At 57.4% G+C, this 18,216-nt stretch overlaps 1 protein-coding gene across 1 annotated transcript in view; it reads left to right on the forward strand.

Moving 5' to 3' along the window:
• The window catches only part of CROCC2 (ciliary rootlet coiled-coil, rootletin family member 2), an 87,141-nt gene that overhangs the window by 38,661 nt on the left and 30,264 nt on the right, over positions 1-18,216 (forward strand). The window contains 7 exon segments of the mRNA XM_064383457.1: positions 4,186-4,379; positions 6,975-7,081; positions 7,511-7,662; positions 8,261-8,443; positions 15,178-15,234; positions 15,236-15,340; positions 15,891-16,004. Coding sequence (XP_064239527.1) covers positions 4,186-4,379; positions 6,975-7,081; positions 7,511-7,662; positions 8,261-8,443; positions 15,178-15,234; positions 15,236-15,340; positions 15,891-16,004 — 912 coding nt within the window.

Consider the following 18,216-nt stretch of genomic DNA (forward strand, 5'->3'; position numbering starts at 1 on the left):
ACCCAGTCTCAGGGCTTCTGTTACAGCAGCCCACACCGACTAAGGCATCTTCTCCATCCTTTTCGCTCTCGTTGCTATGTATTTTATTTCTGTATGTGTTGTTATAAACCCTAATATTACTTTATTACTATTTTTGCTTTTTAAATGGTTATTTTAACCATTCACACACACACACTCACTCATCTTCTCACAAACATTTCAGTTATTTGGTAACATTCTTCATCGTCTTGAGTATGTTCTTAAACATATTAATTATAATACTTTTTTAGGTCTTTGACAACCCTAACATCTGCCTCCCCTCATGAACTGTTTCTATTGCCTTTTATTTATTTATTTTCAGTAGTTTGGACTCGTCTCCTAGTATGCTTAATTTTTGTGTTTTATTTTTAATTTTTTTTTATGCTTAATAATTTTTGATTGAATGACAGATTTTGTGTTTCTGTAGATATAATTCATAGAGATCGTTTAAGGCTTTCAATCATATGAGCTTCTTCCAAAGGGAATTTGCTTTTGACTTTGGGAAATCGGAATCGGGATAAATCACCTTTATCCAGCCCAGGACTCAGCTGCTTTGTAGCCGTATTTCAGCCTTTTGTGAGGAGTCGTCTATTTCCGGCCTATCCCCGGGTATAATGTAACTCTCCGGTGTCCCTACGTGGAAATCTCAGGTGTTAACCAGGGTTCCTACTTTTTAGTCAGCCCTGAACTCCAGGCTTTGTTTTCTCAATTCTGTAAGACTTTCAAAAGTCCTGCCTGATTTCCCAGACTGTCAGCTGCTGTTCTTTTGTTCAGACTCTTCCTCTCCTGGTCCTTTACTACTTATGAATCATAAAAAATACGTACTTTTTAAAAAAGCAGTGCCATTTATTTTATTTTATTTTATTTTATTATTTTCTGAGATGGAGTTTTGCTCCGTTGCCCAGGCTGGAATGCAGTGGCATGCAGCCTCGACCTTCTGGGCTCAAGTGATCCTCCCACCTCAGCCTCGTGAGTAGCTGGGACTACAGGCATGCATGACCATGCCCAGCTAATTTTTGTATTTTTTGTAGAAACGGGGATTTGCTGTGTTGCCCAGGCTGGTCGCAAACTCCTTGGTCCAAGTGATCCACCTGCCTCAGCCTCCCAAAGTGCTGGGATTATGGACGTGAGTCACCGCACGCAGCCAGCAGTACCGTTTTTAAAAATCACGGTATAGAATCTCAGGCTTCCCTCAAGGCACTTCCTTTTCTCTGATATCCTGTCTTCTTTTCATTCCCTGGCGCTTTGGTATCTCTGAACTCTGCGTTACGTCTCGTCTCTTCAATCTCTTAAGCCTGCTGACATCTGAGGCCACATTCCCGTCTTTTAGCGAGAGCTTTATTCATTTTTCTTAGTGGAGTCTCGCTCTGTCGCTCAGGCTGGAGCGCAGTGGTGCAATCTCGGCTCACTGCAACCTCCGCCTCCCGGGTTCAAGCAATTCTCCTGCCTCAGCCTCCTAATTAGGTGGCTGGGATTACAGGCACATGCCATCACGCCTGGGTAATTTTTGTATTTTTAGTAGAGATGGGATTTTGCCATGTTGGCCAGGCTGGTCTCAAACTCCCAAGCTCAGGTGATCTGCCCACCTCGGCCTGCCCAGGTGCTGGGATTACAGGCGTGAGCCACCGCGCCCGGCTGAAGCTTTGCTCTTGGATCCTGAGACTCTGCACCCTCTGTCACTTGGGACTTGGCAGATACCTCAAAGGGGAAATCCGTTGTATTCACAGAATTTTCAGATTTGCGTTAATGTGTTTCTCTCTGTAACCTGAACACCTGGGACCTGACCGTCTTTGTATCTGTCTCATGCTTTTAAACAGAGTATTGGATGCTATGCTGTACGGCTTTTCTAGTTGCTTTAGGTGGGAGGGCTGGTCTTCAACGACCTACCTCAACGTTATCAGAAGCAGAAAGCCCTGATTTTACTTTTGAAGAATATTCTCACTGGTGTAGAATACTAAACTGGCCATTATTTTCTTTCAGAAATCTGATGGATTCATTCCATTGCCTCCGGCTTCCGTTACTGCTGTGTGGAGATCATGTCAGCCTTGCTCATTTCACAGCTGTGTGTCTTCTTCCCTGTTTTTTTAAAGACGTTTCTCTTTATCCTTGGTACTCAGAAACTCTACTAAGTTGTATGTATGTGACATTTTCCTTTTAATTTATCCTTTTAGGGGATTACAGCTCATTTTAAATCTGTGGCTAGAGTATTTTATTAGATTGGAAAAATTTTGGCCTGTATCTGTTCAAATATGCCCCCTCATCTCTTCTGAGCCTGAGTCCACAGAGGGCGTGCGTCTTCAGCTTGTCCTGTGTGTCTGTAACACCCTTCTGTGTATTTTCCAGCCTTCTTTCTCTTTAAGGTTCAGTCTGGATACATTCCGCGTCTGTCCTCCAGGTCGTCCGTCCTTTCTTTCATTCTGTCTAGTCTGCCCTCGTCTGTGAGTTTCTTTACTTTCAGTTACTGTATTTTAAATTGTGTTTTTTATATTTAGGATCCAGTTCTGTTGCTAAACTCTGCACCTTGCTATCCATCTTCTTGAACATATTGATCAGCTATTTTAAAGTTTGCGTCTGATAACTCCAGTGTCTAGATAACCGGGGTGGGAGGCTCTGTATCTATTCTCTGCTCTTCTCTGTGGCTTTTGGTCATGTGGCCCTGTCTCCCGATATGCCAGGTCTTGATCAAATAGTCAAAATTAGAGAAATAATTTGAGGATCTTGATGATGCTATTCTTATTCCAGAAATAATTTACTTTTTATGTGGTTTTTGTTTGCTTTTTTGGGGGGTGGAGGGGAGAAAGAGGTCTCACTCTGTCACCCAGGCTGGAGTACAGTGGCATGATCTTGGCTCACCATAACCTCTGCCTCCTGGGTTTAAGTGGTTCTCCTGCCTCAGCCTCCTGAACAGCTGGGATTACAGGCATGTGCCATCATGCCTTGCTAATTTTTATATTTTTAGTAGAGATGGGGTTTCACCATGTTGGCCAGGCTGGTCTTGAACTCCTGACCTCAAGTGATCTGCCTCCCAAAGTGCTGGGATTGCAGGTGTGAGCCCCCATGCCCGGCCAGGACTTCCTTTTGACCCTGGCAGGCAGTGAAGGTAGAAGGTCACTGTAATCCAATCAGTGATTGGGATGAGTCACAGCTGAGCTTCAGTGTCGATGAAGAATGGTCCATTTCTGATTCTCCACTACTACTGGGGTCAAGCCTTTCTGGGAATACACCTTGATGTCTTGTGATATTTATCAGGGCCTGTTTGCTTTGGTGGCTCTGAACCCTAAATTTTGTTCCCCTCAGGCCATGGTACTGCCAGAAGCTCTTCTTGGCATCTCAATGTTTCAGCCCAAATTCTTTTTTTTTTTTTTTGAGACAGAGTTTTACTCTTGTTGCCCAGGCTGGAGTGCAATGGCACGAACTCGGCTCCACAACCTCCGCCCTGCCTCAGCCTCCCGCGGAGCTGGGATTACAGGCATGCGCCACCACGCCTGGCTAACTTGGTACTTTTAGTAGAGATGGGGTTTCTCCATGTTGGTCAGGCCAGTCTTGAACTCTTGACTTCAGGTGATCCACCCGCCTTGGCCTCCCCAAGTGCTGGGATTACAGGCGTGAGCACCCGGCTTAACCCAAACTCTTAACTCAGCAAACGCCTTGAGGAAAGAGGGGACCCCGATGCTGGGCGTGTTCCTGTGCCTCCTCTCCAAGATCTCAGCTCCTTCAGCCCCGGCTGTCTTTTCAGCTCTCCGAGCTCTCTCACGTGTCCTCGTGATCCATTCCTCCGGACTTTCATGGCATTCTCGGTGGACGGCGTGGTCTGCAGCGCTCTGGTTTTCTGTTACCTTCTATCGCCATCTCTGTGCAACGCTTCCTGCCCCCGGACACCGAAGGACAGACAAATGGTGCCACTTAGATTGACAGTTGGCTCCTAGCTGGGAGTGCCCAGTTCAAGACCATCTCCATCAGTGCCTGAGTGGGTGCCCCTCTACTGTAAAAGCATTCATGTGCTTCTGAGGTCCAACACGCCTTATGTTCACCCACCTTTTCCGCTTCCACCTCCATGCCATGCTGCACAAAAGCACTCCTTCTGGAGTCCGTCCTTCCCCTCAGGAGGCCCGTGCCCACACACTTACGCTCTTTCTCTGCCGACTGTCCCCTTCCCGCCTCCCCTAGGTCACCTGCCGGAAACAGGCCCTGGAGGAACAGCTGGCTCAGAGCTTGCAGGACCGGGAGGCCCAAATGGACACTCTGCAGCAAGCCCTGCAGGAGAAGCGTGCTCTGTCCGAGGAGCGGGCCCAGCTGCTGGCCCAGCGGGAGGCCTTGGAGAGGCAGGGCCGGCTCGCAGCTGAAGAGGCAGCTGATCTCAGGTACGCGTGCAAGGACCCGCCAGTCAGGCCACGTCCCACGTGCCCTTGCCCTCCGAGAGCCTGCAGTGTGGCAGGGAATGGGGGCACTCACCGCATCACATGGGACCGGGAGTGTGCAGGTGAGCTGGGCTGGAGTGAGAGGCCAGCACAGAGCCCTTGGGCTGGGGGAGGGCATCTAGGAGACGTCAACCCAGCGAAAGCCCTGGGGTCACCTTCCTGAAAGAGGCAGTGGCAAGCGCAGAAACCCAGCTCAGACCAGTGGAAGGCAGCTGCGGACTGTCTTGCTCACAGAGCTGAGGAGTTCAGGGTGAAGCCAGCTTCAGGCATGGCTGGATTCAGGCACGCCCACAGTGCCCTCGGAATCCTACCTCTTCTCCTCTGAGCACAGCTTGATTCTGAAAGGGTGTCATTCCCAGGAAGGCTCACTCTGAGAGGCGGCAAGATGGCCAGCAGCCACCCAGGGTCCCCCTTCCAGCAGACGCAGAGCATCCTTTCCCCCACAAGGCCTGAGAGCTGCTGCCGCCATGGGCCACCTTGGGCTGCCTGACATCCCTGCACCAATCCCGGGAGCCGGCGTCACAGGGCTGATCCCAGGCTTGGGCAACAGGCCCGTACCTGGAGCCAGGAGCAGGGTCAGCCCAGCGACGATGAGGCGGAGAGTGCAGGCGGGTGAGCCCAGAGGCCCTCGGGGCAACTCCCAGAGGTTGGGGCGGGCACCCACCGGCAAGAACAGGGTGTGTGCAGGCTGCTGCCTGGTGATCTGGGTCCTGCGGCCCCTGCAGAAACCCACTAGCTGATGGCTTCTCCACCTCATGGGCACTGCTAAGGGTTTTTGTAGAAACGACTTCCTCCTGGAATTCCAGAGTCTGGGAGGCATGAGAAACCCTGGAGTCTGGGATCCTTGAGTTTCCTGGCAGACAAACTTCTTCTCAAATGAAGGCTTGCACTGCAGTCGGGAAGGAAAACCGAGGGAAGCTCCTGCCCGTGCTCCCTCCTGAGCCCTGGGGGCTCCAAGGACCGGGGGGGGCCCCGTTCCTGCCCGCAGGGTCTGCCACCCAGAACACAGGCCCTGGCCGGAGCCCTCCACAGCCTGAGTCCTGCCCTGACAGCTGCTCCCACCTCAGCCCTGCCACTGACCCAGGGCCCCTGCACATGGCAGCCCTGCAGGCCTCAGCGTCACAGGCCACCGTCAGGGCATCCTGATGCCAGCTGAGCCTCTGGTGACAGAGGGGCTTGTCCTGAAGCCACCTCTGCCCCTACACACTCTGTATGTCTACGACTGGCCCAGGGGGCCGGAGAGTGCGGACGCCGCCATGTTGATGAGCTCTCGGGTAACACTGGGGCCCATCCGGTTCAGGAGTCCTGCCGCAGCCCCCCGCTTCTGAGGAGACCTCCCCACGGTCGGCTTTATGAAGGGGCTCCACTCTCAGCGTCCCCAGGCCCTGACAGCCTTCAGCAGCGGGACCTGCTCCCTTCTGTACCCTGCCACACTGCAGGCTCTCGGAGCACAAGGGCACGCGGGACGTGGCCTGACTGGCAGGTCCTTGCACGTGTGCCTGAGATCAGCTGCCTCTTCAGCTGCGAGCCGGCCCTGCCTCTCCAAGGCCTCCCTCCCTTCTTGGGGTCCCGGCCCGACTGTCAGCCGGCAAGATGGACCAAGGTCCCCCCGGGCCCACATCCCAAGCAGCCCCACCCTGCTCGGAGCACCCCGGTGGGGGCCAGGCCTCCAGTCTGGGAGCTCAATGGCAGAGCCCCTAGACTTGCTCCTGGGTCCCCACAGAGACAGAGGCTGGGCACAGGCACAGGTCCCCAGGCTTCAGGCAAAGACGTCCGATGCCTGAGTGGCAGAGGCCACATTCCCTACAGGAGGCCAGGCGGGCCTCTAGGAGGAGGGGTTTCCAGGCTGACTGAAGGGAGGGTTTCCCTGGGGAGCCCCAGAAGGCTGGGAGGTGCTCTACCCCTGAAGAAGTGGGCGGCAGTGGGCAGAAAGACGGAAGAGAAATGGAGGCAGGGCCCAGTCAGGAGCTGCCAGGGTCCCCGTGGCCCGCGGCGTCTGTCCGGGGCTGAGCCCCTCCAGTCACGTGTTCACGTGGGCGTCCGTGTTCCAGTCTGCGGTGTGTTTGTACATGTGGCCCCGTGCGCTGCTTTGTTCACTCATAAACACCCAGCACAGGGCAGCGAACGGTGACGATGAAACTTGCTGCCGATGGCTGGATCCCTGATGAACTGATTGTTAGAAACGTGGGGTCCTTTGTCACCCCCGCCTCCCGGGACTGGGCCCTGCCGTGTGGTGGCGCTGGCACTCCAGGCACAAAGGCCGCAAGCAGGCTTTCCACACGAAGGAGTCACGCCGCACGTGGGGGTCCAATGCGGGGTGGCTTTCTGGGGTGACTGTTTTCATGGCATGAGAATAGGAAACGGTTTCCTCATCCTTGTTAACAGCGTACGGTGCCCCAGAGACAAGATGCACCATCATTTCTAAAACATTCTTCCGCTTATCCGCATTTCAGCTGTGCCTCAGTAACACCCGCGTAGAGCTATTGCGAGCATTTTGTGGGCAGGATCTTGGGGATGACGTGCGTTGCTCCTTTGCAGGGCGGAGAGGGACTCCCTGGAGAGCAGCCTCCTCGAGGCCCAGCAGCTGCAGGAGCGGCTGGAGGAGGAGGCCCGGAGCGCAGGACTCGCGCGGCAGGCCTTGCAAGGTGCTCCAAGGGCGGCTCCCCGAGCCCGTTCCCCGAAAGTCAGCCATGGAGGGGCCCCTGGAGTGGAGCTCAGTCCTCACACATGCTGCGCCCCCTCTCCGGAGCCCACAGGGGCACAAACGAGGGCCTGGAGCTCATGTGACTGAGCACATCGGGGCACCCCAGCCCATGAGGGTCAGCAACACCCTGCCCAGGCTGCAGCTGGCACCGGCCTGAGGTTGGGCACCTGCTGTGGCCGCGGGGTCAGCGTGTAGCCTCCATCTGCAGCCCTGGACCCCGGACCCTGCGCAGCCCACCCTGCCTTGCGCCAGCCGCCCACTCCCAGAGCCCGGCCACTGTCACCCCCAAGGCTGTCACTCCCTAGGGGGTTCCAAAGGGTTCAGGGCTCCGCATGCCAGGCCCTGGCGCACCTTACCCATCACCCCACAGTGGAAATGAAGCAGCTGCAAAGTGACTGGGAGGTCCAGGAGATGAAGCTACAGCAGGACACGGGGCGGCTCCAGCAACAGGTGGCACAGCTGGCCCTGGAGAGCCAGGCGCTGGCCCACCGTGAGGCCCTGGCACAACTCCAGCGGGAGAAGGTCTGCTTCCTAGAAGGCTACCAGGTCCCAGGGAATGGCAGGCCCTTGGGAGGAGGGGCCCTTGGAGACCAAGCTCAGAGGTGGAGGTGCCCGGCCAGGGAAGGTTGGGCAAGGACCTGCTCACTCTATAGTTCAAATGGGCATCCAGGGCCTTCCCTGTGGGGCCCTCACACTGGGCTTGGGTTTGCATTTGGGGCGGGCCTCCCTCATGGCAGAAGCTGGGTCGACTGTTGGCTGGTCTGGTGCAGTGTGAAGGGTGAGGGCTGAAGGGGTCCCCACACCCATTACAGCGGTCCCGCAGGTCACAGGCTTCTGGAGGCCTGGTTTGACATGTCTTTACACCCCTTCATGGCAGGTGCACTGCAGAGACTCAGGAATGGTTTCCATACTGATAGATCAATGTGGGATGGCAGGTGCTGGGACCCAGAGAGGCGCTCCCTGCTCCGGTGACCCTGAGGGGAAGATGTGGGGGTGCATCCGGCTGGACTGGACAGCCTCTGGGGACCGTCAGTCCTGGCGTCCCCCAGGCCAGGTCTCACTCAGGACCACAGACACCTGCTGGCCTCACCTGCTGGACCCATCCCTTTACCTTGCCCAGGAGACCCTGAGTCTGTCCCTGGCAGAGGAGAAGGAGGTGGCCAGACACCAGCTGGAGCAGGAGAAGGAGCTGGTGGCAAAAAGTGCAGCTGAGAGGGAGGCTCTGAAGGAGGAAGTTCAGAGCCTGAAGCAGGAGCGGGACGAGAGCCTTCTCCAAATGGAGCACAGGATGCAACAGGTGATGGCGGGGCTGGGGCAGCCGGGCTGCTCACACCCACTGCACCTGCTGTCTCTGACCCAGTACAAGGGCTGCATGGCGCCACACATCAGTCAGGTACAGCCCTTCCAGATCACTGCTATTGTAGGTTTGCTCTTCCACAGCAGTCACAGTGGACAGATGTCCACCCATCCACCCATCCACCCATCCACCCACCCATCCACTCATCCACCCACTCATCCACCCATCCACCCATCCACCCACCCATCCACCCCTCCACCCACCCATCCACCCCTCCACCCACCCCTCCACCCACCCACCCACCCCTCCACCCACCCATCCACTCATCCACCCACTCATCCACCCATCCACCCATCCACCCATCCACCCATCCATCCACCCACCCATCCACCCATCCACCCACCCATCCACCCACCCATCCACCCACCCACCCATCCACCCACCCATCCACCCATCCACCAACCCATCCACCCACCCCTCTACCCATCCATTCATCCATCCACTCATCCACCCATCCACCCACCCATCCACCCATCCACCCACCCATCCACCCATCCATTCATCCATCCACTCATCCACCCATCCATTCATCCATCCACTCATCCACCCATCCACCCATCCATTCACCCATCCACCCATCCATCCACCCATCCACCCATCCATCCACCCATCCACCCATCCATCCACTCATCCACCCATCCATCCACCCATCCACCCATCCATCCACTCATCCACCCATCCATCCACCCATCCATCCACCCATCCATCCACTCATCCACCCATCTGTTCATCCATCCACTCATCAACCCATCCACCCATCCATCCACCCATTCATTCATCCATCCACTCATCCACCCACTCATCTACCCATCCATCCACTCATCCACCCATCCATCCACCCATCCACCCACCCATCCATCCACCCATCCACCCATCCATCCACTCATCCACCCATCCATCCACCCAACCATCCACTCATCCACCCATCCATCCACCCATCCACCCACCTACCCATCCATCCACCCATCCACCTATCCATCCACTCATCCACCCACCTACCCATCCATCCACCCATCCATCCACCCATCCACCCCATCCAGCCACCCATCCATTCATCCATCCACTCATCCACCCATCCATCCACCTGTCTGTCCATCCATCCATCTGTCCATCCTTCCACCCATCTATTCATCCACTCATCTACCCATCCATCCATCTATTCATCCATCCACTCATCCACCCATCCACCCATCCATCCATCCACCTGTCTGTCCATCCATCCATCTGTCCATCCTTCCACCCATCCACTCATCCACCCACCTACTCATCCATCCATCTCTCCATCCATCCCTCCATCTGTCCATCCATCCACCCATCCACCCACCTACCAGCTCATCCATCCATCTGTCCATCCATTCACGCATCCATCCACCCACCCGTTCATCCACCCATCCACCTCTCCATCCATCCCTGCACCTGTCCATCCATCCACCCACCCATTCATCCACCCATCCACCTGCTCATCCATCCATCCACCTCTCCATCCACCTGCCCACCCCTTCATTCACCCATCCACCTGCTCATCCATCCATCCACCTCTCCATCCATCCACCCACCTATTCATCCACCCACCCACCCCTTCATCCATCCATCCATCCCTGCATCTGTCCACCCATCCACCTCTCCATCCATCCCTGCACCTGTCCATCCATCCACTCATCCATTCATCCACCCACCCACCCGTTCATCCACCCATCCACCTCTCCATCCATCCCTGCACCTGTCCATCCATCCATCCCTGCACCTGTCCATCCATCCACCCACCCATTCTTCCACCCACCCACCCGTTCATCCACCCACCCACCCCTTCATCCACCCATCCACCCCTTCATCCACCCATCCACCTCTCCATCCATCCCTGCATCTGTCCATCCATCCATCCCTGCACCTGTCCATCCATCCATCCCTGCACCTGTCCATCCATCCACTCATCCATCCATCCACCCACCCACCCGTTCATCCACCCATCCACCTCTCCATCCATCCCTGCATCTGTCCATCCATCCATCCCTGCACCTGTCCATCCATCCACCCACCCATTCATCCACCCACCCACCTGTTCATCCACCCATCCACCTCTCCGTCCATCCCTGCATCTGTCCATCCATCCATCCCTGCACCTGTCCATCCATCCACTCATCCATCCATCCACCCACCCACCCGTTCATCCACCCATCCACCTCTCCATCCATCCCTGCATCTGTCCATCCATCCATCCCTGCACCTGTCCATCCATCCACCCACCCATTCTTCCACCCACCCACCCGTTCATCCACCCATCCACCTCTCCGTCCATCCCTGCATCTGTCCATCCATCCTCCTCTCCATCCATCCCTGCACCTGTCCATCCATCCACCTCTCCATCCATCCCTGCATCTGTCCATCCATCCTCCTCTCCATCCATCCCTGCACCTGTCCATCCACCCACCCACCCATCCATCTATGCCCTTGGCTGTCCCTCCATGCACTTGTCATCGTCCACCCACTCACTCGAAGATCCATTCTTTCCATGCATTTAGCTGTCCACCCAGATATCTGGCCATGCATCCACCTTCCTAGTTGTCCATCCACACACCTCACCACCCATGCAACCATCCGTCAGTTCATTTGACTATCCATCCAACTATCCATGCACCCAGCCTTCCATCCACACAACTGTCCACAATTCATTTGACCATCCATGCATCCGTTCACTTAACATCCCTTCATCTGTCCACAAACTCAGCTGTCGATCCATACATCCAACATCTATCCACGTGTCTATCCATCCATCACCTGATCCAGCAGCCAGCTGGTCATCCAGTCATCCATCCGTTGTCCAACTCGACCACCAAGCCAAGCACGCAGCTACCAGCCACACATCTGGCCATCCTCCCACCCCAACAGCAGTTAAGACTCAGCCGCTGGCCCTATAAAAGCTCCCCTGAGTCCAGGCTGTTCCCATGTATCATGCCAAAATTCACTGTTGGTGAAAGGAATGGGCATATGGACACGTCCACATATGTGTCACATGGGGTGATATGGACGAAAGGATGTTGGTACAAATTACAGGCCGGGTGCTGTGGCTCACACCTGTAACCTCAGTACTTTCGGAGGCTGAAGCAGGTGGATCACTTGAGGTCGAGAGTTCAAAACTAGCCTGGTCAACATGCTGAAACCCGGTCTCTACTAAAAATACAAAAAATTAGCCGGGCATGGTGGAGGGCACCTGTAATCCCAGCTATGCAGGCTGAGGCAGGAATGACTTGAACCTAGGAGATAAGGTTGCAGTGAGCTGAGATCGCCCCACTGCACTCCAGCCTGGGTGACAGAGAGTCCATCTCAGAAAAACAAAACAAAAAATTACAAACTCCTGGAGGAGTCAGAGTAGCTGACATAGCCAAGATTTACTGTCAGACTCTGCATTTCACATTTGATCCTTGCAACGCTCTGAGGCGCATGCTCTAACTATCCCTGTACGGCTGGTAAGAAAGCTAAGGTCCACAGATGAAGGCCCTGCACAGGCTTGTGCAGCGCACCTGCTGGGCACCGAGGTCTGTGCTCCTAACTGCCCCACCTCTGCATCCTTAGATGGAGGAGGGGAAGGCCTTAAGGAGGAGCAGTGGTGCTGGTTGGGGAGGACGTGGGCATTGGCAGGTGTCTGGGGATGGCTGCATGCTAGTGGAAGCGGCAAGAGAGGTGTGCCGTGGAGCTGGGATGGGCTCGGTGCCAGCAGCAGACAATAGGGAGCCAGCGGATGTTCTGGAGCGGGAGGATATGACAGGAGTTGGCGGGAAAGAGTCTGGGGCCAGGAGGCTGGGGCGAGGCTGGACAGGGTCCATGGGAGAGAGGCCGAGAGCCAGGCGAAGGAGGAGAAAGGTGAGTTCGAAAGCCCTTGGGAGGTGGTGCTATTATCGCCATTGGATACATGAGTAAAGGGCATCCAGGGGAAGCAGCATGTCTGGGGAAGTGGGTGGCCCGTCAAGGCCCCACGCAGCCCCTCACTCCCACCCGAGACCAACCACGGGGCAGCGTGGCCTGTTCTCACGTGACTATAATCCCAGCTTCCCAGTGAGGGGATCTGCGTCAAACAGGAGCGCAGGCCAGGCACAGTGGTTTAGCCCTGTAATCCCAGCACTTTGGGAGGCCGAGGCCAGTGGATCACCTGAGGTCAGGAGTTCAAGACCAGCCTGGCCAACATGGCAAAACTCTGTCTCTATTTAAAAAATATATAAAAATTAGCCAGGCATGGTGGCGGGTGCCTGTAGTCCCAGCTACTCAGGAGGCTGAGGCAGGAGAATGGCTTGAACCCAGGAGGCAGAGGTTGCAGTGAGCTGAGATTGTGCTACTGCACTCCAGCCTGGGTGACAGAGCGAGACTCCATCTCAAAAAAAAAAAAAACAGGAGCGCAGGCCAAAAGGGCAGACAGACTCTGTGTGCCAGTGCCCCCCCTCCCCTGGACCCACAGCAGACCCACGATAAGGGCACCCCAGGGGCACAGCACAGATGGCCTGGCCTGTGGGTCCCTTGCCAGGGCAGGAAGTGGGATTTCCTGGGGCCTCTGCTCAGCCAGCTGCCCTTTATTCCAGGAGGCCTGAGTGGAGAGATTGAGCAGAGAAGTGGGGCTGGGGTCCCAGTGGGAAGCTTCCCCATGCTTCCCTGAGGAACCTGTGATGACCCAGTCACAAAACAGTCTTTGGAGATCTTATTTCTCTAAGAAGAAAGGAATTATACGTGGAGCAAGAGCCAAAGGCCTGGAGCGGCTGGCCCAGGGGGCTGTCTCCACCTGTTTGCAAAGGGAAGTCCTCACCCCAGAGAATGCACACTTCCACATTGGACGAAGTTTTGGCTAAAATTCTAACAAATATTCCCTTGCTGTGTGTCTGCTAATGAGGGCAACAGGAGAGAGAGAGAGGGCCCCACCCTCTCAGACCTCAGAGTCCATCGAGGGCAGACTCCTGAACAGCCAACAGACCTCCAGCCGAGCCAAACAAGCGGAGCCTGGAGGGAGGGAGGGAGCAAGGGGGGCACTGGTTTTAAAGCTGTATAGAACATAAAAGCCATTCGATGAAGAGTCCCAGCTCCTGCCCCTGTTCACCAGGCCGCGATGAAGGGTCCCCAGCTCCTGCCCCTGTTCACCAGGCCGCGATGAAGGGTCCCCAGCTCCTGCCCCTGTTCACCAGGCCGCGATGAAGGGTCCCCAGCTCCTGCCCCTGTTCACCAGGCCGCGATGAAGGGTCCCCAGCTCCTGCCCCTGTTCACCAGGCCACGATGAAGGGTCCCCAGCTCCTGCCCCTGTTCACCAGGCCACGATGAAGAGTCCCAGCTCCTGTCCCCCTCACCAGGCCGCGATGAAGAGTCCCAGCTCCTGCCCCTCTCACCAGGCCGCGATGAAGAGTCCCAGCTCCTGTCCCCCTCACCAGGCCGTGATGAAGAGTCCCAGCTCCTGCCCCTCTCACCAGGCCGCGATGAAGAGTCCCAGCTCCTGCCCCTCTCACCAGGCCACGATGAAGAGTCCCAGCTCCTGTCCCCCTCACCAGGCCGTGATGAAGAGTCCCAGCTCCTGCCCCTCTCACCAGGCCACGATGAAGAGTCCCAGCTCCTGTCCCCCTCACCAGGCCGCGATGAAGAGTCCCAGCTCCTGCCCCTCTCACCAGGCCGCGATGAAGAGTCCCAGCTCCTGTCCCCCTCACCAGGCCGTGATGAAGAGTCCCAGCTCCTGCCCCTCTCACCAGGCCGCGATGAAGAGTCCCAGCTCCTGTCCCCCTCACCAGGCCACAATGAAGAGTCCCAGCTCCTGCCCCACTCAGCAGGCCGCTCAGGGAACAGCTGTCCTTTCTCTCTGATTCCTCTGTAATACCCCACGCAATTCTGACCCAGAGAGAGTGCAGACCCCACAGGGCGTGGTCCCCAGTAGGAGGCGCTCTCACAGACACCATCCACAAGTCCAGGGATCTCCGGGACACCCACACTTCTGACCAACTGACTACAGGTTTGGGGGTTCCATGGCCCCTTCAGGTTCAGTCATTCACTGGAATGACTCACAGAACTCAGGAAAGCCTCTTGTTACTCTTGAGTTTCATTACTGGGTATGGAAGTCAGGACCAGCCAGAAGCGGGGACACGCAGGCAAGGTGGGGCGTGTGGCAGACACGGGCGGCCGCGCCTCCCTGTGGAGCCAGCCCAGCACCCCCCAGCGTGCTCAGCAACCAGGAGGCTCCACCGCGCTTTGGCTGCTGAGTTTTTACTGCGGTTTCACGGTGTAGCGTGATTGGTGGAGTGGTGGTTATGTGACTGAAGCCCCTTCCCTGACTGCTGGGAGGTTAGGCTGATACCCCATGGCTCAAAGCCCTAACCCTCTGATAAGGATCTTCAGCAGACAGCCCCATCCTGAAACTCAGTAGGAGCCCACCTGAGTCACCTCATTAGTGTAACTCAGCTGTGGTCCCCGCCTGCTGGGAATAACACAGACAGACACGTGTCACCTTTGGGAAACCCCAGGGTTTAGAAGCTTCCTCCAAGGACCCAGGACAAAGCCTTCACAACACTCTCCAAGGATTGCTTGCAAACAGAAACACAGTGTCACTCCCCAACACCACATTTTTAACACAGAGGGCACGAAAAGTCCGAGCCGGCCCCTGGGCCTTTCTCTTCTCCACCCTCGAAGCTTCTTGGCGGCCTTTCCCAGCTGCGCGTGGGCAGCTCTGTGCTTCGCTTTCTGGACTGCGTGCTGAGCTTCCGGGCCTGGGTCTTCCTGTGACTGGCTGGTCTCCCTTCCGCGGGCATCTGGGTTCCCTGCAGCCTTGCTGCCATTACAGCAACGTCACAGACACTGGTGGCACTGAGCATAGGTCACCCCACACAGGTGCACGCCTATCTCAGGGCTGCCCTCCCCGAAAGGGGCCGAGGCACGGAGAGGATATCCGTGCGGGCATCTGACAGGCCTTGCTTCCACAGCCTTGTCCACGGGGCAAGGTGCCACCCTTGTAGCTGAGGGTGTCTCGCTCCCACGCGTCTCCCACACCATCAGGGAGACGGAGCATTTTCAGGCTTTTCACTTCCTTCTCTGCACTGTGGCAAGTGTGGCCTAGAGGGGTGGGGGTGGCTCAAGAAGGCCCCCAAACTGCATGGGAAAGGGCAGGAAGCTGGACAGGCCGAGGAGGGGAGGACACCCCAGGGACGTGGCCAAGCACAGACACAGGCAGGACGATGTCAGACAGAGGGTGGGCGCTAGAGCGTGAAGGGGCCCAGGACCCAGGCTGCCTCTGTGGCACTGCCTGTCCTCCCCAGGGCAGGGATGTGGGGACGAGCATGCTGTGTCCCGGGCGGCTCTGCGCTCAGCCTCTCCTTGTAGGGGGCCTGATCCTTCCCTGAGCCCCCCCAACTTGCTCACAAGCACACCCTGTCCTGTCCAGGCCCTGTCCCTGAAAGACGCAGAGTGGAGCCTTCTGAGCAAGGAGCTCTCCAGGGCCAGGAGGGCGCTGGAGCGGGCACAGCAGGAGGCACAGAGCCAGCAGGAGCACGCACAGGTGAGCCCATGCCGCCCGGCCACGTGCACAGCCGAGCAGGTGCGGAGACCCTAGAGGCCACCCCTCCTGCCTAGCCCCAGTGGCATGTCCCTCTCCATCCTCCCTTCCTGCGCCTCAGTTTCCCCTGGGTACCTTCAGGGCTCCTGGTGGGAGGGACACTCTATGCAGGAAAGGCCCGAGTGAACCAAAGCTGTGGGCACCAGGCTTCACCTAGCCCACTTCTCCCTCAGCCTAGAACTGGCAGGGGCCAGAGTGGGGAGGCCTGGCCCAGCCGGGGGCTGCACAGCAGCCAGCAGCAGGGAGTGACTGAGCCCGCCCGTGTGTGCACTGGAGCTGCTCACAGAAAAGCGCAGCTGGGGACACGGGGACCAGCCTCGGGGAACTCACTCACCAGACAGATCCTACCAAAGGAGAAACTCTGGGACCCAAGGCAGCTGGCCCTGCACCCAAGGACACCCATGTTGAGTCCTAAGTGGGCCCAGGAGAGAGGCTGGACAGCCCCCCAGCAAACAGTCACCCATCCTCAGCCAGTGAACAGAGGCCCTCGTGTGCACAAAGGCTGCTGCAGGCAGCCAGCAGGGGTCACCTGGGACCCCTGACTCCTCCTTTGGAGCCCAAGTCCAGGGGACTGGGCAGGCAGCAGCAAATAGGGCTCTGGGCAGGAGGACTGTAGGGAGGAGGGCTCTGGGGAGGAGGACTCTGGGGAGGAGGGCTGTAGGGAGGAGGACTCTGGGGAGGAGGACTCTAGGGAGGAGGGCTCTGGGAGGAGGACTCTGGGGAGGAGGGCTGTAGGGAGGAGGATTCTGGGAAGGAGGACTCTGGGGAGGAGGGCTGTGGGGAGGAGGACTCTGGGGAGGAGGGCTCTGGGGAGGAGGACTCTGTGAAGGAGGGCTATAGGAAGGAGGACTCTGGGGAGGAGGGCTGTAGGGAGGAGGGCTCTGGGATGAAGACTCTGGAGAGGAGGGGTCTGGGGAGGAGGGCTGTAGGGAGGAGGACTCTGGGAGGAGGACTCTGGGGAGGAGGGCTCTGGGGAGGGAAGTTCTGGGGATGAGGACTCTGGGAGGAGTACTCTGGGAGGAGGACTCTGGGAGGAGGACTCAGGAGGAGGAGGGGTCTGGGGAGGGGGGCTGTAGGGAGGAGGACTCAGGAGGAGGACTCTGGGGAGGAGGGCTGTAGGGAGGAGGACTCTGGGGAGGAGGGCTGTAGGGAGGAAGATTCTGGGAAGGAGGACTCTGGGGAGGAGGGCTCTGGGGAGGAGGACTCTGGGAAGGAGGGCTGTAGGGAGGAGGACTCTGGGGAGGAGGGCTGTAGGGAGGAGGGCTCTGGGATGAAGACTCTGGAGAGGAGGGATCTGGGAAGGAGGGCTGTAGGGAGGAGGACTCTGGGAGGAGGACTCTGGGGAGGAGGGCTCTGGGGAGGGAAGTTCTGGGGATGAGGACTCTGGGAGGAGTACTCTGGGAGGAGGACTCTGGGAGGAGGACTCTGGGAGGAGGACTCAGGAGGAGGAGGGGTCTGGGGAGGGGGGCTGTAGGGAGGAGGACTCAGGAGGAGGACTCTGGGAGGAGGACTCGAGCCTGGGCAAGGCTGGGCACCCCCTGTTGTTGCTTGCAGAACACCAAGGCTTCAGCCCATCTGTGACATGGCACCAGGTCCCACATGGGAGATGAACAGACTGGGAAGGGCTTGTAGGGAGTGACCAGAGCCCCGTGACAGGCATGGGTGGGGACCTGGCTCACGGGCGGGGGGGTGGTGAGAGACCACCAATAGGACATGGATGGGGGCCCGGGTCACAGCGGGGAGTGGCCAGACCCCAGGATTGGACATGGATGGGGGAGCCTCAGCAGGGCTTCCAAGGCCCAGGGAGTTCGAGGAGGGGCTGTCTGTGTGGGGTCGGGACTGCTGTCCTGCGAGGCAGGGGACTGGCCCTGAACATCCGTTCAGATGCAAGGTGCCCTGGGCAGGAAGGGAATGGGCTGGAGGCACCAGACCCAGCTCCTCTCTTGCCAGGAGCCGGTGGGATCGAGGGTGAGGCTGACCGCAGACCCCAGCCCCGGCCCCTCCCTGCCCTTGGTGACTGCACACGCCCTGTTAGCTGGGCCCGCACCGGCCTCCTGCCTCTGTCCTTCCAGCTCCCAGCTGTTTGGTGATGAGGCCATTAATCTGGTGTTTGTTGGCTTATTTTAAATTCGGGCGATCCCTTTCCTCCTCGTCC

Source organism: Aotus nancymaae, unplaced genomic scaffold, assembly GCF_030222135.1.
Source record: "Aotus nancymaae isolate 86718 unplaced genomic scaffold, 86718_ANA_hifiasm-v0.15.2.pri h1tg000031l, whole genome shotgun sequence".
NCBI classification, from domain to species: Eukaryota; Metazoa; Chordata; class Mammalia; order Primates; family Aotidae; genus Aotus; species Aotus nancymaae.